The 20,137-nt window shown below is 41.1% G+C and overlaps 1 protein-coding gene across 4 annotated transcripts in view; it reads left to right on the top strand.

Annotated features, from left to right (window-relative positions):
• mgat4b (alpha-1,3-mannosyl-glycoprotein 4-beta-N-acetylglucosaminyltransferase B) overlaps window positions 1-17,792 on the top strand; it is an 88,370-nt gene extending 70,578 nt beyond the window's left edge. For 2 of the 4 annotated variants that reach the window (XM_067518612.1, XM_067518610.1), the window contains exons 9-15: window positions 2,921-3,051; window positions 4,679-4,786; window positions 5,861-6,054; window positions 7,293-7,371; window positions 9,644-9,731; window positions 15,465-15,577; window positions 16,023-17,792. In XM_067518612.1, the coding sequence (XP_067374713.1) occupies window positions 2,921-3,051; window positions 4,679-4,786; window positions 5,861-6,054; window positions 7,293-7,371; window positions 9,644-9,731; window positions 15,465-15,577; window positions 16,023-16,046 (737 nt within the window). In that variant the 3' untranslated portion in view covers window positions 16,047-17,792. Of the gene's footprint in view, window positions 1-2,920; window positions 3,052-4,678; window positions 4,787-5,860; window positions 6,055-7,292; window positions 7,372-9,643; window positions 9,788-15,464; window positions 15,578-16,022 lie in introns of those variants that run through there. The other 2 variants (XR_010915378.1, XM_067518611.1) reach the window with 2 other exon arrangements.
• The last annotated feature ends 2,345 nt before the right edge of the window (window positions 17,793-20,137 follow it).

Genomic DNA, 20,137 nt, shown 5'->3' on the forward strand with positions numbered 1-20,137 from the left:
AGACTCTACAGTCCATGTTGTCCACACTTCTGCATCCAGGACCTCATCCTAAATCTGCGCTTTGTTAGTCTTTTTTGCCTTTTTTTGTCTTTTTGGTTTACTAGAAGCAAAACAGTTTACAGACAGAGTCAAGGAAAAGTGGTATCAGGACATCACTGTTCTAAACCAAGTCACAGAATGGACTGTTCTTACAACATTGAATCATGGTTTATTAAATATGTAATTTATGGCAAAAGTTTTTACTTGCAAGGAATAATTAAGATGCCTCAAAGTGAATTACTTGTATTTTCGCATATATATATATTTTTTTAGATTAGCTTGTAAAACTCTTTCACATTAAAGAGTATAATCTGTAGATTTAGAGTTAATACTTCTGATAAAGCAAAGACTGGACTAAACATCTAATTGGTCTCTGCATAAGAGCATCGCCTCTCACGTCATGTAGCCTTCATCTCCTTTTCTCTCTCTCCCCATGACTGAGGAGAGGTACCACACAGCTTCTGTGTCTCGTTTATAACATGGTTATAACCCTCCTTCCTCTCCTGCTTCACTTCCCTTTTCACATTTTGTAGGTTGGAAACAGACGTTTCGATGGTTGCTCACACATGAAGCTGGATCTGAAAAGAGAGTCGATCGATGCACAGCTCAGATGAGCAGACAGAGTCGCTGCAGCTCAATGATCTTTCTCTTCACTTGTCTATTTTCTGAATGAATCTGAATTTAAAAATATCCCTTCTGTTATAATATTCAGATGTTGTTCGTGCGATGCTTTGGCAGCGTGAAGCCTGTCGGGTGCCAGTCGGGCTTGTTTGAAATGGAGAGAGGTACAGAAATGAACAGGGAGGGAGCTGGAGGTGAATTCATGCAGTCTCCCATCACACATAACCGTTGTTTGTGTCTTTATTCTGTTGGGTTTTCTCCATCCCAGTTGCCTGAGCATCAAAAGTGCATCCTTTCTTCCTCCTCCTCCTCCCTCTGGTCATTGTTGCTGACCTTATGAATCCTCTCCGACCCAGAGTCGCCTGCGAGCAGCGGCTGCTTTAATAAATTCATCAGGGTGAAGCTGACTCACTGAATTAAATCCGACGGAGGAGAGCGCGCCGGCGCTGCAGGGCTGCTCCCTCAATTCAACTGTTTGAATTTGGATTTTACATTTGCCAAGTTTAGCTTCGGTCCAGCCTCGTTGCGTCTGCGTGGGGAGAGGGTTTATTCTGTTTCCGGCCCTCCAGAGGCTGAAATGTCCAGACGAATCAGGGTGGACCGGAGGAGGGCAGGAGCAGAGCTCAGCTCTCAGTTGGCCTTTTTATTTGCCTTCTTTATTCTTTCAGTGCAGAGAGAAAACGGTCTGTTCAGTGTTTGACCTTTAATTCCCTGAGACGTTTCCCTCTTGTGCTGATACAAGACGAGACAACAGAGACATGAAGCCAGAGATATTACAGGCATCTGAAAGTAAAAATCTGGTTCATTTTCTCACAGACTGTTATGTCACTGAAAGTCCTGGGTGGAGTGAAACTGTGGTTACGAGGTATTTAACCCATCGACCTGTAGAAAGGGAGAAGGCGACTCCGACTCCCACTGTGCATTTCATTTCTGAGGGGCAGCATTTAATGGTCAGGTAACTGTTAAATCCCAGTGTCAAGTCAGAAGATTTAAATAATCGATTTACTAAAACCATGCAGTGTCTCTGCCTGCACAGCCTGCACGTCCCACTGCATTTTTTATTGTTTTTCTGTTTGTATATACATTTTTATCTGTTTGTGCTGCCGCTGTTTTCTCTCAGCAAATGCGATCATGATATATTCAGCACGGCAGGTCCACAATGATCAAAACATCCCTGCAGGTAGTGTGTGTGTGTGTGTGTGTGTGTGTGTGTGTGTGTGTGTGTGTGTCTGTGTGTGTCACACGTGTCTTCAGGCCTGACGAAACATTCTGGAGATTCAAACTGATCAATTTAATTCTGGATGTGGCTCATGCACCAATCACATCTGTTAATCACACTTTTCTCTTTGGGTTGAGAAAAATGTGTGACATATTATTTATCTTTCACCAGTTGTGTTTGCAAACTCATAAGAAACATTTGTAAAGAGACGTTTTACTGCTTGTTGTTGTGCTTGGTGCTACTGCTGCTGTAAAAGCAGATGTACACAGACTGACTGTATGATATGATGCCATTACTATCCCATAATCAGTTCTGATTCTCTTATTAATGGCTGATCAGTTTTCTGCCTTAAAGGCCTTATATAGATGAAATATTTCCACTATCTCAGCTGCTCTTTATTTCTGTCCCAGTGCAGCTCTGTTCTGACGCCACATCAATAAAAACTGCATCAATATTTTCTAGTTACTTATTTCAGGACCACTGCTAAACTATAAGCATTTTTGTCTGCTTAATTCTTAAAGCAGTACTTTTTTTTTTACTCTTTTTGTGGATGCTCACACACTGAGTGGGCCAATTAGCCTTATGTAGAACAGATGGACAGGTGGTATTCATTAAGTGCAAATGAGCTGTTTACGACAGGTAAATTACTTTAATTTAGTTGAATTTGGAAGGTAAACAGAGATTTAAGACTCTGGTTCCTGCATGAGGTCTAATGTGTTATATATACTGCATGGACTGTGTAGAAGTACTTTGTACATTAAACAAACTAAAAAAACAGAGACAGCAGAAACACCTGTGTTTATGATTCAAATTCCTCACGCGTCATTTTCTCGGCTGCTCTGGAATTTGAACCTGCAGCCTTTCACTAATTAGTGTTTTTCTGTTTTCAAGTAGCTGACATGACTTTACAGTTGAGTGTTTTCCTGAGCAATCTGATAATCTCAGCAAAATCAAAACAGCTTAATCCACCCAACACTGAAAAGTAACTGGATTGCAGTGTTCTGTCTGACTAAAACTAATTAAACTCGTCTTCCTTTACAGGTAAGATGTTTAAGTCCTTGGACCTGTCGCTCATCGTGGAATTCATGCTGATGTTCTACAAAGACAAGCCCATCGACTGGCTGCTGGACCACATCATGTGGGTCAAGGTGTGCAATCCTGAGAAGGATGCGGTGAGTAGCTCCTTGCACCAACAGAAAAATAATCTGCAGACACAGATGGGAACGATACCAAACAATTTAGTAGCCTACAGCAGTAGTTGCTGTAGTTTGAAATGTGCACTGATAGTTGTGTAACTGCAAAAGAGAAGCATGTTTGAGGTTTATTGTCATAGTGTTTTGACAGACAGCTGCTAGCCAATCAGAAATTCGTTTTTTCCTTGGTGTAATACTTTTTCTTTCATTATCAGTGCCCCTTAAATGTCATTACATCAGATTAGATTCAACTTCATTGTCAATACACATGTTATGGTGCAAGGCAACAAAATACAATTAGAATCTAACCAAAAGTGCAAAATAATTGTGTACATGTTGCTAAAGCTATGATATAAGATGGGTATGAATTATGGTATTATGTACTGTAAATTATGAATTTACAGTAGTGTGTTATGAGCAACCGTTAGGGCTAGTGAAATGCTATTTACAGTGTGTATATATATATTTATATATGATAGTATTTTATGAGCAGTGCAATGTAAGTAAAATTAATCAGTTGACTAGACTTGTAGAAAGCTGCATCGTAAAGCTGCATCGAAAAGAAAACTAAGACATAAAAAGTCAACACAGAAGACAAGTGGCGACTACCACAACTGGCTGAGAGAGAGGATTTACAGTACTTGGGCTTATCATTGTATACACATCTTGGGGGCCTGGTGGCTCAGTGGTAGAGCACTGGGTTGGGAAGCAGAAGGCAGTGGGTTCGAATTCCAGGACAGCCCGGACAAAAAAATAGGAGGGTTGCGGCAGGAAGGGCTTTCGGCGTAAAAGAAAACACATGACAAATCAACGTGCGGAACATGTTCCCCTGAAGGGACAAGCCGAAAGCCCCTGATGACTCATAGTTGTTCTTATAGTTGTCTATGGCTCAATAAGCAAAAGACATGGGGACACCTGTGGAATTTGCATTGGTGCTGATGTGCGAACGAGCCCAAAGAGTTTTATTTCTGTTGATGTGCACAACCAACACTCCTAATTAATAATGCAAGGCTACAGTGATACGCATACATACGAGTTTTTAAATGCTGGTGTAGCAGATTGTGGGTGTACTACCACAGAGAACTCCTTCATGTGTGACATGTGTTTTTAAGTAAACTAACATTTCATTTGCAGTAGCAGGACAAATGCTACAATGTTTTATTTGGAAGATGATCCAAATGGAGAAAATGGCACCAAACTGAACTCTGGTAGAACTTATACCTTTGCTGCACCCATTTTTATATAATATGTATAATTGTAAGAATCGTAGAATCTCTGCTTTCTGTTTGCTCACAATTGGCTATTATAACTGTTGGATGTATCATTCAGTCTTCATGCCCCCTAGTGGTTGGAAATCACTTAATGCTACTTCATAGTTGGATGTTAATGAATGTAACTGTGTTCGTCCTCCTTAGTGGCAGTAAAATAAGTTTCTGTCTCTAGTTACTTCCAACCTGTAAACAATTGAACGCGTTGTCCGTAATCATTATATTATTGGTCTTGCAGATGGAGTGAGCACTACTTTGTGTTGTTCACTGACAGATTTAAAGAGATTATACATCAGTAATCTTACCTGTTTGTATCTCCATCCTTCTCCATCCCTCAGAAACACTGCGACAGGCAGAAAGCCAACCTGAGGATTCGGTTTAAACCTTCTCTTTTCCAACATGTTGGCACCCACTCCTCTCTGGCTGGAAAAATACAGAAACTCAAGGTAATGGATGAGTGTGTGTGTGTGTGTGTGTGTGAGCAGCTGTACTGGCACCAAGGATTGTATAGTGTTACATTCCGTCTCGTGTGGACATCTGTTGCCTACCTGAGTGTGGCTGACAGAGTTTGTTTTTCAAACAAAATAATTTTTATTTCTAGGCCCTAGCGCAGCAATCGTTGGGAAAGTTTAGTTTAAAGAGTTTAAAACGCGACAAGGGTTGGTCGAAGTTCAGTCCGGCATCTCTCAAGGGATGGAGATTGAAAGCCTCTGCAGTTGTGGGCTCAAAGCAGCATTTAGACACAAACTGCATGATCTCACAGCAGGTGCAACTTTGGTTCCTGCCAGCAGCTCAGCGCTGAATGCCTCAGTTTAATGCCTCTGATTACTGTGTTAAGAGCGATGGATATTAGCCCCTCTGACTGGCGCTGCAATCTGATCCAATCAATTGGATATTGATCTGGCTGTCCCAGACCAGCGGCTCCTTGATGTACAGATTGAACCAGAGAACCAGGCTGCATGGGGCCAAGAATAGATGGAGGCTAAACTCAGCTATTACCCTCCAACCTGAAATGCTCAACATGGTTTAGTAATAAAATCAGTGCTGAGTTTCAAAAACATCTAACTTAAGTTTAAAGAAGCAAAGTAGAAACTTGTAGAAAGGGAGAGTTAACTCAAAAGATTTGTTCAAATGTCAGAGAAACTGTGGAAAAGTCTAAATAATCCACCAGCATCAGCCACCCACAAAAAAGGATTCCAAAGTGGAGGTCAGCTGTCATTTATCAAGTGGTGCCGTTCTCCGTGCAACTCAAAACAAATATGCATCTCCCCAAAAAACAGTGAGATCATGGTTCTGTTGGTTGTCTTATGGTAGTGTCTGAACCCAAACGATTAGTCAGTGAGGACAGCAAGCAAAGCTGGCAGTGAAACCAGTATGTGTAAAAGGCAGTCGGCAGTCAACAATTTACATTACCTTCTTCAGAGTGTTGTCATCTTGCAGACAACAAAAACGTTCAGCACAACACAAATCCTGTTTAAATCCACTGAAGAAAAATCCACTCATTTGTATTTAACATCCAGGATAAGGACTTTGGGAAACAAACCCTCCATAAGGGTCATGCCAACCCGCTGGCGGAGGTGACGACCAGCCTAAAGACCTATCAGCATTTCACCCTGGAGAAAGCCTACCTGGGGGAGGACTTCTTCTGGGCCTTCACCCCTGTAGCTGGGGACTTCATACGGATACGATTCTTCACACCTGTCCGTATTGAGAGGTTGGTACTGGGGAGTTGCTGGGTATGAGGTTACAGGATGTGGGGTGTACCAGTATGTACCAGAGTAGTAACAGTTCTTGCGGTTGAGTAAAAGAGATTAGTAGATTGAAGGTGCTATTAAAGGTCCCAGAGAACACAATACAGGAGATTGCAGGGTACTTGGAAGGGGCTGGAAAGTTACAAAGTCTTGGAGATACCAGTATAATTAGATGTGAAGGTAATTGCAGCACAACAGGGTGTTACAGGGTACTGAGGGGTAAAGGTGGGTTACACTTCTCAGTGGCATCAAAGTTCCCTGGTGATCAGGTAGCTGTCAGAGAGTATTAGAGTAGACAGGGTCTGTGGAGCAAAGGATGTTAAAAGTTCTCCAGAGTTTTGGCTACTACTAAAGATGTGAGGGTAAGTATTAGAGAAGATACTTGACCATAATAGGGTACTTGGTTAATCACAGAAGAAATATTCACGGGGTTAAGTAGTTTCTGCAGTATCAGGGGTAATAAATTGTCCAGGGTGTGAGGGGTACCAACGATGCTGACTCTCTACAGGGGACTTGACTTGGGTGTCAACCCGTGATAACACAACATTACACGGGGACAATAGAAAGGAAAGGAAGCATTATATGGTGTCAGGGTCCTAAACACTTATGTTTAGTTTGGGATAGTGGACACTAGGTGTTTCTTGATGGGAATAAAACCAAAGCATACAGGGGTTTTGTGAGAGAATGTGCTTTGAGATACTGGGCCTCACAGGTATTAGGTATGAAAAGTTGTAAGATGTGAGGGACACAGAAGATTCCAAATCATTATAGGGAACTAGAAGGTACCGTTTAATGGGTACCAGAGGATACCCAGACTTGATGAAGTACCTGATGGTGCCAGAAGAGCTAGGATGGAGTGTCTCACTAAAGGACACACCTGGAGCATGGCCAGGAGAACTTGAGCATCATGATTTCTCTGGGCCACCAGACTGTACAAGTCGTTACAGAGTCTCAGTTTTACCTGTAGCTACTTGAGGTTTTGAGATATAAAGTGTTTCAATAAGTACCAAAGAGTATTGCAGTAAATGACGTGGGTGGGTGGGTGGACATCACAGGGTCTCAAAAGCAGACGAGTGTTTGTGTTTTTTTTTTCCAGTTTTATGTTTTGTAGTTTGTTTGTTTGTTTGTTGCTACTGCTGCCACTGCTAAAGGTAAATACTACTACTGAATCATTAATGACCGAGCATTGTCTGTCTTTCAGGTATTTCTTTCGAAGTGGAAATATTGAACATCCAGGAGACAAACTTTTCAACACATCAGTGGAGGTTCTGCCATTTGATGTGAGTCTATTAATCCAGCAATTATTGAACAAGTATCAGTCACAGTAACGTTTTTTTTTTCATTGTTTTGTCCAGCTTTTTGATAAGTCATACAAACATTGTAAGTGTTATTACCACTACAAATGAGCGGCATCTCTTTAATAACAAGTTTTATTTAGAAAGCCTCTGTTTCAAAGGACCATACGTCATAACTTTTTCAACATCCTCACCTTACACCACTGGGAACAGGATCAGTTTGTGGTCCTTGGGAATGGAGGCAGAGTGATGGATCACTGCCTCGTCCTCTTCTGGGGCCAACTGTAAGACTAAGGCTGATTAAGACTGAGTGTCACAGCAGGACAGAGAAAGATAGTAAGAGGAAGAGAAGCTCCTGTTGAGATCAACCCCAGTGGAGGAGTGAGAGAGGGGGAGATAAAAAGAGATGAAAAATCCACCAACACAAAGGAAGCTGCACACACAGAGGGATGGGGGGGGGATCTAGAGGATGGAGGCAGTTTCCAGGGTAACACTGGCCAGGAGGAGAGGGAGGATGGAGATAATAGTATGGGCTTTTTGGGAAAGGTGGATGTAGAAGAGAAACATGACAAACAACTCAACAAAAGCACAAAACTCGACTAAATCTGACTCAGAAACAGGAAAGAAATTAAAAGGTAGAGTTTTAAAAGCAGAGTTTGAAGAAAAATGTACAAAATCTAGTGTAAAAAAAGATGTAGTTGATACAATGAATGAAATGATACAGTGTTAGCAGAGTGTCCTATATGTGGGTTTACAGATTTATTTATGGATGCTTTTTTTGGATTTTTGCATAAATGTTAAGATTTAATTTGATACAGAGCCGCGATTATGGATATAAGTTTTATTTTTATCTTATCAACTACTAGACACAGGAATGTGCACACAGACTGGATTATTAATTAATTAGTAATTTAAACATGAATACATCACTGGCTATTAAGAAACGTCTATTTTTCATAACTTCATAAACTGGGGAAATTTTAAATAACGAGTGCTTAAAAGAAGGAACTTTGAACTTAACCCTAGTTATTTTGGGCATAATTCAAAAAAATGGAACAACATTATAGTGTCACCTTCCTTTTTCAAAAGTCACAAAGAGCTTCACATCATATTCCATCCAATATTAGTAAAACCTGTGTTTTCATTAGAAAAATCATGTTGGACGTATTTTTCTTATGCGTGTTCATTATATGTTATATGATCTTATAGGCATGTCAAGGATTGATCCCCTAATTTTTATTATTATTTGAATTAATAAAAATATATTGACCAATTGTGCAGAAGATCTGCACATGAGGTGTGACTGTGAGAAACTGTGCTACAATTCATCGTATCCAGCTGGTGCTTCTTAATATTTAATGAGATGGAGTTGGAAGAGGAGAAAGTGTCAGTGTGGCTTCTGTGCTCACGGGCAGTTATGTTGATGAAGACAGCAGCATCAGGTCCTTGTCTGGTTGCTGTCTGCTTTAGCTGCAGAAGTTGTCTGACACTCAGGTTAACCCCAGCTAGTGTCTTTGAACGTCCAGGAGTGTCAGACAGCAGATATAATGCAAATATAAAACCCACAAATGATGTGTTTTATGTGGCTGCCTCTGTCCGACTATACAGTAGAAATTACATAACATATAAACTGCACATGCAAAACTTTATTTTCATTGGAAACCAATATGAAACCTGCATCTATATATGTGTTGTGCCTCAGTGCGCCACAAGCAGGAATCCAAGTTAACGATGTCCCATTGTCCCGGGGACAGTAAAAATTGCACCTGGGACACAAAGATTTGCGATCTGGGACAATAAAGAATAAAAAGCTCAAAGTTTTTGTTCATTCGTTGTTAGTCATAAATCTCCATGTTCTGGGATCATTGAGTATAAATTCTTCAAGACCCCACTGAGATCAGCGAATACGAAAATAAACTCGTGGAGCAGCTTCTTCTCTCTGAGTCTGAGTGAAGACGGAGCTCAGCCAAGTGTCTCTGCAGCAGCAGGGAGGGACACAGCTCAGGTAAAGTCAAAGCTCCTCCACCGGACAACATCAGTGCTCGTTCGGGTACCGGATTAAAAACGTTCAGTAAATTAAGAATCGTTAAGAGGAAATGATCAAATCACTCGTTAAATGAAAAGCTGCAGAAAATCGATGGTTTGAGCTGTGACGTCATGTTCTCATCGCTAACTGCTACTAACACGAAAAAGCACCAGTAAAAACTGTCCTAGTTTTCATTTGGGGAATAAAGTCTGCATCTTTGGTGTTTTCCAGAATATTCAGGCAGAGAAAGAGGCCTTGACAGAAGGCAGGGAGAAAACACCAAAGTACCACCGGACAGAAGACGGGTTCATCAGAATAGGTGAGACACCAAAGGTTCCCTCTCTACATCAAGACACCTGAAAGAAACTGCTCCCTGTGAGTCTGTCAGCGACTTTTCTAAAAGCAAAGAAACCTTTTCTATTTTTTTGTTCATGTATTAAGAATCAATGTTCTTTGGTTTGTGACAGTGAATTTCCTCTTTTAAAGACACAGGTTTTGTGCAGATATTTTAACAGATTCCTGCTTATAACAGATGTTGAACAAGACAGACGGGAGACAACGTCCCCCAGATTTTCTTTCTTCTGTAACAACCACACACACATATAGGAGGGTGTGACTGGTGCTTTTGACCAGTTTGACTTGACAGTGAATAATCATGTTCCTCTGATTCTCTTCTTGTAGCCTTCACATAAAAGCTCACTGACACTGTTTACATCTACAGCTCAGACTCCAGCTCAGAATTGAAAGATTACTAGTGAGCAGCAGCAGCTTCCTCGTCCACCATTGTTGTTCACTGTTCTGCTGATGGCCGACTCATGAACACTGCAGGAGAGATTTTACTTTGTTGTAACCTTCGATAAACAGATACATCCCAGCGAACTTGAATGCAGAAGAAGAGGAGCGAGGAGAGCGAGCCCGATCCGACATCATAAATTACCAGCAGCTCTTTATCCCCTTCATCAATTTTTCAGAAGAGTCGGCCGATCGATCCGCTCTGCTCTCCTTCACTCTATTAATTTCAGCCTCCACATGTCCTGCATCTGCACAGAACGGTTCAGCGTCCGAGAAAATAAGATCAGCCATGGAAAGGATGGAGGTATAGTTCACTGACCACATGACAAGTGCATCTTATCGTCTGTCATCAGTGAAGGAAGTAGCAGCGTGACGTTCTTACATCATCACTAAGAGCTGAAAGTAGGTCAGAAAAAAAGCCCTGAAAAAGCAGGTGAAGACAGGTGAGGAAAGACGAGATGTGTGGATGCTTTTCCTGCTCCGCCCACCAGCCGTTTTATGATTTACATATGTTTTTGGCACATCTCCACCTCTTTGGTTACAAACACAGCAGTACCAGGTTTGCATAAAGTCGTCTCCTACAGTGGACGACACACAAAGTACAACAGCCTCATTCTGTTGTGCATATGTGTAAATGCCCCCCACTGTGTGTTTGGCCAGGCCACCCTACATTCCACTGTATCTGGCTGCGTGTTCTTCGTTTTATTACATTACATTTCCTGCACATTTGGTTTCCTGCTGTACCCTGTGAGGTACCAGTGTGTACAATAACACCAACCAGGTTCTATCTTCTGATAATACAAGGATACAAGGACCTTTACTCACATTTCTTACTGCATATGATGACATGACTTTAAGATTCTCTGGGGCTTGAAGTTGTTTTTAACGAAACCAGCATCTCTGGCTGCAACATGTAGAAGCCGAACGCTGTTCACACACCAGCAAAACCCCGTGAGAAGATGAGATTTTGGTGCACAGCCCATCATGAAAACTGTTGCTTCATTAACTTCCTGCAGTGGAAAAAGGATTGATGAGCTGTTTGTGGATTTGACAGAATCACATATTTTGTCCGTGTGGCTTCACTTAGTGAAGTGCTGTACTTAAGCACTTTGGGTTTCATCTTTTTATGTCTACTCCTTTATATTAATTTGACTCTGTTACTGTCCAACCAAACATATCAAGTTTTCAAAAAAGTTTGAAGCTGTTTTGAATTAAACTCCTAAAAGGGATTAGAGCTGAACATTTTCAGTTAATGCCTCAGGTGATTGACAGAAAATGAATATCAGCAACGTTGATTTGGCATCTGTTTTTACACCGGATGCCCTTCCTGCCCCAACCCTCCCATTTTATCCGGGCTCAGGACCAGCACCTGCCCTTGGTGGCTGGGTGGGGCCAGCACTGAGACACCGGGCCCCTGATTATTACAGTGTTTAATTCAGTTCACCTGTTCAACTGTTTGACAGAGAGAGACTGTTTTTTTGTCTCTAGTCCCTGAACATATGTTACAAAGTCCAACCAAAAGTGTTAAAGAATATATGATTATATACCTTATTTAAAAGAAGATTTCAACATAAACAACATTATGTTTGAAACACTGTTTATCTACAGTTTATGAATCTCAAACTCAAAACCTACAGTTTTATGAGATACTGAAATAAACACACAACAACAGCACAGATGCCATAAAACACAATAAAATAAGTCCAGTGACAGGTGACAAAGGCCTGTGATTCCACGTGGGGGGGCTGCGTTTGCTGTTTTCTTCACTTCTCATTGCTGCCATAGTTGTGCATCAGTAGGTTCACATCACGGACACGATCCTCTGTGACACCTTGCTCCACACCCTCTTCACTGCAGCTGAACTCTGGGTCTTGACGTCCACAGACGCCCCACCAGAGCTCAGCTCTGTCACAGCACTGGTGCTGTGACACTGTTGTCACGATCACTGCAGCTTTCAGACTCTGTCTCTGGCTCCTTTTCTTCTTCTATCTGTGGCCATCACACAGCAGCCGCATCAAACTGTGTGTTTCTGATGTGCGACATAGAGGCAGTGAAAGCTTGATGCATGTGACACAGCAGCATCGGTGGACTAATCATTAACTCTTGTGCATGAAATATAGATTAACTATTAACTGAAATACTTTGAAAACAGGTAACCTGCTGTTTTCTCAGCGTTATCAAGGTGCTGCAACATTTTTATTTTCAGCAAAAGTCAAAATATTGTTTCCTCGGCAGTTATACAACCATGTTTTCTGGAGTTTGGACCTGATCACCACAGCAGGTTGTCAGTTTTCATAAATATCAAGCCTGACACTTAGTCTAACAATGGAAACATTGTACATATGTGGGATTGATTCAATTCAACTTTATTGATTTAGCACCAATTCACAACAAAGTCATCTCAGGCCACCTTACAGAATAAAGTCGTGACTATATAGATATGAAGAGAAAACCCAACAAATCCCCCTCGAGAAGCACTGGAGAGGAAAAACTTCCTTTAAAGCAACTCAAAATTGTCGGCCACAGCTTGTCACGTTATTGGGGGATGTTATATTATCGCCATGTGGAGCTTCGCAGAGGCGAACGTCCTTCCCTCAAATTTGTCAACACGCTTCTGTGGGGCACCAACAAGGTCACGGCTGGTACCAGATAACGCCACAGTAAGTTACACATTGCAAGATAACAGATACCCTCTGACTTTTACTTTCTTCACTTTCTGTCACTGTGTGATCTCTGTTTTTAAGAAGAGCTCTCAGAGAGCAGGACGTCACTGGATACTGAATCAGAGCCATAACACCCACAATAATCACAGATAAAACCCAGTGATGAACAATAACACACACACACCCCAGACGCTGCTCTTTGTTGGGATTATGTTCCTAGTCCTACCTGCAAGCATCACAGCCAGCATGATAATCCCAGTAAATAAATCCTCTGAGGGATTATCGCTGTGTCGAGATGGGGTCACACCAGACTACACAAGGGACACCAACAGGAAACCAGGCCGCGTCTGATGGAGACAAATGCAACCAACATAACTAAACACTGCAGGAAATCATCATAGAACAGCAGCGATCAGTTAATGCACAAAAGTAATTCATCGTAATAACATTTATTAATGCACCCAAAGCATTAGTTTCACAATCTTCCATCTACAAATGAATATGATATTAACCACCAACAGATCCCTCTCAACCAAACACTGAATGTTTTAAGGAAGGTTTCATGCTTGGGTCACATTGCTTTAATGGAGAAATCAAGGCATTTACAGGTGCTGGTCAAATAATTAGAACATCTTCACAAAGTTGATGTATTTCACTAATTCCATTCAAGAAGTGAAACTTGTATAATATATACATTCTTTCCACAAAGGCTGATATATTTCAAATGTTTATTTCTTTTAAATTTGATGATTATAACTGACAACTAATGAAAACCCCAAATTCAGTATCTCAGAAAATTAGAATATTACTTAAGACCAATGCAAAGAAAGGATTTTTCAAAACTCTAATCAGCTAATTAACTCAAAACACCTGCAAAGGCCTTTAAATGGTCTCTCAGTCTAGTTGTGTAGGCTACACAATCATGGGGACTGCTGATTTGACAGTTGTCCAAAAGACGACCATTGACACCTTCCACAAGGAGGACAGGACACAAAAGGTCATTGCAAAAGCGGCTGGCTGTTCACAGAGCTCTGTGTCCAAGCACAGAGGAGAAGGGAAGGAAAAGATGTGGCAGAAAAAAGTGTAAAAGCAATAGTGATAACTGCACCCTGGAGAGAATTGTGAATGACATCCATTCAACAATGTGGGGGAGATTCACAAAGAGTCGACTGCAGCTGGAGTCAGTGCTTCAAGAACCACTACACACAGACGTATGCAAGACCTGGGTTTCAGCTGTCGCAGTCCTTGTGTCAAGCCACTCCTGAACAACAGACAGTGTCAGAAGCATCTCGCCTGCACTAAAGACAAAAAGGACTGGACTGCTGCTGAGTGGTCCAAAGTTATGTTCTCTGATGAAAGTAAACTTTGCATTTCCTTTGGAAATCAGGGTCCCAGAGTCTGGAGGAAGAGAGGAGAGACACAGAATCCACGTTGCTTGAGGTCCAATGTAAAGTTTCCAAGGTCAGTGATGGTTTGGTGCCATGTCATCTGTTGATGATACTCCACTGTATTTACTGAGGTCCAAGGTCAACGCAGCTGTATACCAGGACGTTTGAGAGCAGTTCATGCTTCCTGCTGCTGACCATCTTTATGGAGATGCAGATTTCATTTTCCAGCAGGACTTGGCACCTGCACACGGTGCCAAATCTACCAGTACCTGGTTTAAGGACCATGGTATCCCAGTTCTTGATTGGTCAGCAAACTCGCCTGACCTTAACCCCATAGAAATTCTATGGGGCATTGTGAAGAGGAAGATGCGATATGACAAACCCAACAATGCAGAAGAGCTGAAGGCCACTATCAGAGCAACCTGGGCTCTAATAACACCTGAGCAGTGCCACAGACTGATCGACTCCATAACACACTGCTGCAGTAACACAGGCAAAAGAAGCCCAACTAAGTACTGAGTGCTGTACATGCTCATAATTTTCATGTTGATACTTTTCAGTCGGCCAAGATTTCTAAAAATCCTTTCCTTGCGTTGGTCTTAAGTAATATTCTAATTTTCTGAAATACTGAATTTGGGGTTTTCAGTAGTTGTCAGTTATAATCATCAAAATTAAAAGAAATAAACCCTTGAAATATATCAGTCTGTGTGGAATGAATGTAAACATTATACAAGTTTCACTTCTTGAGTGAAATTAGTGAAATACATCAACTTTTTGAAGATATATTCTAATTATTTGACCAGCACCTGCGTGTGTTTTTTCTTCTGATAGCATTTCTGCTGCTCAGCACTTCGGTCCTCCTTTGTTTTAATTTTGCTTCATAACTCTCTATAATTGTCAGTAGGTAACAGGTCCAGACTGCAGGCAGCTAAATTGCTTCCGGTTTAGCATGGAGGATGTAGCGTCCATGATTTCCAAGAATAATAATGTGTACGAAAGCACTTGGCCTTTGATAGATTGTAAAAAATGTATATTATTTTTTTATTCTGAAACTCGTCTTAGAAAGTAAAGTATTTGGACTAAGTCAGATGAAAGAGGGGAAAAAAGTAAAACCCCAACTGTACAAACACGCAGATCCATTGCTTTTCATGCTCAGCTTTTATTTCTTTTTAAATGTCAAACACTGTCACTTTACTGATCCTCATGCAGGAACGTTCCAGAATGGCATCGCAGAGGGGGAGGTGGACCCTACATTCGGACCCCTGGAGGCCATGCGTCTCACAGTGATGACCGACTCTCCAGTGTGGGTGATCCTCAGTGAGGTGAGTCCATATAAGACTGATCCAACAACCAAATCATTAAAGACTCATCTCTCCTGCATCAGAAAATCTTTTCCTTTTTAATAAAACTCGGATGAATTAATACCATTTTGAATGCATGTTAATTGGTGTAAATATTTTGTAGAAACTACATTATTATGATATGTAAATATATTTGAACGGTTTTGGTAACAGGCTGACAGATTGTGTAGGTCTAGTCATGGATGGAAACTCAAATGGCCTAAAGGTCACAGCAGAGCTTCTGTACGAAATAAGATTTTGTTTTTCTCAATTAAATCTTATTGAGCTCAGTTAAAAAACACAAAACAATCCAATACTGCCGACCAACCAGAAACAAAAACAGACACCCCCAGTTTTGAGGGCTGGCCGTCTTCAACGTGTTATGGTTCATGGTTCATGCTGGATTCTGTGGTGTTTCCTCCATCAGATCTTCATTAAGAAAGCAGAGTGAAGGCCACCCCCACCCCCCACCCTCGCCCCCGCCCCAGCGACACCTCAGCTGCTTCAAGCTGGGAGCCGAGCTGAACTGAGGCCGCCGTCCTGTTCCAGTCCTGATCGGCAGATCCCCATCGTGGTGCCACAGTGCCACCATGTGGCTGGACCTCACCGCTGCAGAAACTTTGCTGTAACTAACCCAGAAGAATCTGTACATACAGTGAGGTAAATGTTTGAAACACTGGTCGTCCCGAGGCCGAGGAGAAGGAGAAGTACGTACTCAGTGGCCTCTTTATGTTTGCGGACAGTCGGTCCCGACCTTTCTACCGACACAGTCCCACTTGTAGACCCCCACAGTTTCCATGTATGCGCATATATGCATAGAAATGTACACTCTGTCACATGAATGCCCTCTCTGTGTGTTGGTGTGTGTCTGTGACTGCTGCTCAGTTTGCCTTACTTCAGACAGGAAGGGCCTCTGATCATCAGACTGGGACTCTTGACCTTGATCAGAAGATGGCTCCGTCTATGAGAAAGGGGCCACTGGTCATTACAAAGGGTTCCTGATCATCCAAAAGGGCCCCAATAACCAGAAAAGAGCATCTGAAAATCAGACAGACTTATCATCCAAAAGGGACCTTTGATCATCAGAAAACGGGCCCCTGAATGTTACCCTGATCACCCAAAAGGGCCCCTGAAAATGTAGCGACCCAGAATCCTTTGCTGCGACTTCTCCTCATCATTGTGTAAAACTACTGACAATGAAACTAGTGTTTTTTTGTTTTGTTATTTTTTTTGTTTCTTTGCTGTAACTGAGGCCTTGTTCCTGACACAGTACTACTTTACAGTACTCTGTACTGCTTTAAAGTACTCTGTCCTCTATACTGCTCTTTACTAGTACTCAGATGTGCTCTACAGTACTCTAGTGTATGTTACTTGGATGTACTATTCAGTACCCAAATTTACTTTATGGTACTTAAATGTATTTTACAGTACTGTACTCTAATGTACGTTACAGCACTCAAAAGTACTGTCGTGTATTTTAAAGTATGATGGTATATGTGCCAGTACTCTAAAGTACTTAAGTCTACATTACCAAACTCTAATGTACTGTCCAGTACTTTGATGTACTTTAAATTGTAAATGATCTGCACTTAGTGCTTTTCTACCTTGTCAATACCCAAAGCGCTTTACACTGTACTTTACAGTACATTGATGTTTTTAACCATACTTTAATGCACTGTATAGTATTGTAATGTACTCTGATGTACTCTGCAGTACCCTAATGTACTTGACATTGCTCTGATGAACTCTAGAGTACTATTATATGTAGGCTATTGTACTGTACCCTAATGTACCATCCAATAGTCTAATGTACTTTACAGTATGTTGATGTATATTTTAGTACTCTAAAGTACTTGACTTTACTTTATTGTACTCTAACGCACTTACTATTCAGATGTACTTTGCAGTACAAAAATATGTTATAGTACTATAAAATACTCTAAGATGTAATTTGCAGAACTGTCTTGCACTCTCCAGTACTTTACATTGCTGTATATTACTCTAATGTATAGAGAGTATAGAGTAGTGCAGTTTGCTCTGATGTACTTTGCAGTACCCTATTGTACTTCACTGTTGTCCAGTGTACTCAACAGTTCTATAGTTCCCTCTGCTGTAATGTAGTTTTGCAGATTTATATATTTGCTTTTTTCTCTCATTGACAGATTTTATGAGAAATAGTAAAAGTTTAAAAATCTTCCTGAGGTTTACTTTTTATTTCTCTTTACATATTCTGTCTTTTTCCTTTTGTGACACAGGGAACAGTTTTGGTAAAGTTTTCCCTCAATTTACTCAACTGCATATTTTGTTTCTGAATATTCAGTGCAGTAAAACCATTTGCATTTACTCTCCTCCTCCACACTCTCACTGTGGACCAACTGGTTTTAACCGAATCGGGTTTTGGACTGAAATACAGGATGTGGATCAGGATTGGGCTATTACACACAATGCTCAGGGCCCACATTATCCCCAGAGGGCCCCTGGGGCAGAAATGAACAGCCTGTCAACATCAGGTATAACACAGACGCCAGGTTAAGGCTTAATTTGTGCATTTTGCTAAAACATTTTTATAGATGGGGCCCCCTCAGGCAAATACACCATTGTCCCCCATAGTTATAAAAGCATAGATGCTGCTTGTGAGATGTGACTGTCCTGCTGCCATACTGATACAGAGATCTGGCCTGTTTGAACAGTAAATCCCCAGAGGTTTTGGTGGTGTTCAACGATCTAATGAAACAAATGGAAAACTAAGCCACATGGAATATTATTTCACTGGCAAGTTATCTAAAAATTTTTTACAAGGACGGTGCAGAGAGGGGCAGCTATATTGTAACTATAAAACCTGGAACGGTTCAGCTACAGTGCTGGTAACACTATAGCTGAAGATGTGTTTTTGTCTGATTATTTAAATAATTTAGCGTAGAAACTAGGGACCAGAGCTGCAAATCTGAGTTTTGCTCTTTGCCCTTTACACAGCATCAGTTGCTTAGTTGTCTCAATGTTTAGTTGTATTGTTCCGGAAACATCACCATACGATGCCACGCTGCCAATACCCAGTGTAATATTTTCCATATCTTCTACTGACACAGGATAAATTCATTTTCATTAGGTTACAGAAATAAAGGAGCTGCAATACGTCAAACTGCTGGATAAACAAATGTGAATATGTGAGTTTCGATAATTTTTCTTACAGACAAACCTCCTGTCACTATACCGATACATACAATAAGAGGCACTGAATCCCTGTACCAACATGGCGGCTGCTGTAATTAGCAACAACTCCTTCAGTATCTGAGTGTATATGATGTTTTTGTGGCCTAAATATTTTTACACTTTAGCTATAATCTGCATTTCCCATTACAACCAGTCAAAGGTCCACTTACCAGCTTTTTGTGAGCTTTCAGCTGGATCAAGCAGGATGAAAGTGGGTGAGGGGGTGTCACTGAGCAAGGCCTCCTGACTGTTTCCTCTAAAGTATGCAATCGTTTTTATAAACTACAAGTCTTTCTTCAGTAGATAAAATTGTACAAATGATTAATTAACGGGAACAAACTAAATGGTAACAACAACAAATAGTATTTTGCTGGAAAATGTTATCAAATGTCTTTTCTTCCATTAACATCCAGCTCACCTCTGTGCAAACTGGACATCACTCATTAGTTCATACAGGGGTTCATATGGAAAACATACTGAGCAGAAGCCGACATTTTCAAATCTGAGGCCAAACTACAAGCTTCAGGAATCATGCTGAGTTTGGTTCTTCTTTGTAAGATGCACTGGAATGCATTATTATACTCGTGTGTTTGTCTTTTGTATCCTTTAGATGAAGTCTATTTAAATGATCTCTATCCAATCTGTGAATTGTATTAAAGACAGAGGTTTAAATGAAATGTTGGTGTGTGAGGTTTGTTTTGATTTGCTAATGTTTGAGGTGGAAGGATTTGAGTCTGTGGGCTTTACAGATGATGAAGAGTGAGACGGCTAATTGAGTATTTATCTACTTTGGTACTTCCTCCATCTTTCTCTACCACTGATAAAAATTATTATTTTCATTTTCCTCATCAATAAACCAGTTAGGGGTGGGGCGACGCGTGGACGTAATTGAATTCAAAAATATGTCGATGTACACATGGTGCGTCAATACGTACGACTCCAAGTTAACGGTGTCCCATTGTCCCGGGGACAGTAAAAATTTCACCTGGGACACAAAGATTTGGGATCTGGGACAATAAAGAAAAAAGCTCAAAGTTGTTCATTCCTTGTTAGTCATTTTAGATGTTAAAGGTAACGAAGACATAAATCTTTATGTTCTGGCATCATTGAATAGAAATTCTTCAAGACCCCACTGAGATTAGCGAAACTCGTGGAGCAGCTTCTTCTCTCGGAGTCTGAGTCAGGACACAGCTCAGGTAAAGTCAAAGTTCCTCCTTAACTCCACCGGACAACATCAGTGCTCGTTCGGTTACCGGATTAAAAAAGATCCGCAGATTAGCGATCAATAGGAGGAAGTGATCAAAACACAGAAGATCGATCATTTGAGCTGTG

Source organism: Channa argus, chromosome 10 (genome assembly GCF_033026475.1).
Source record: "Channa argus isolate prfri chromosome 10, Channa argus male v1.0, whole genome shotgun sequence".
Classification (NCBI taxonomy): domain Eukaryota; kingdom Metazoa; phylum Chordata; class Actinopteri; order Anabantiformes; family Channidae; genus Channa; species Channa argus.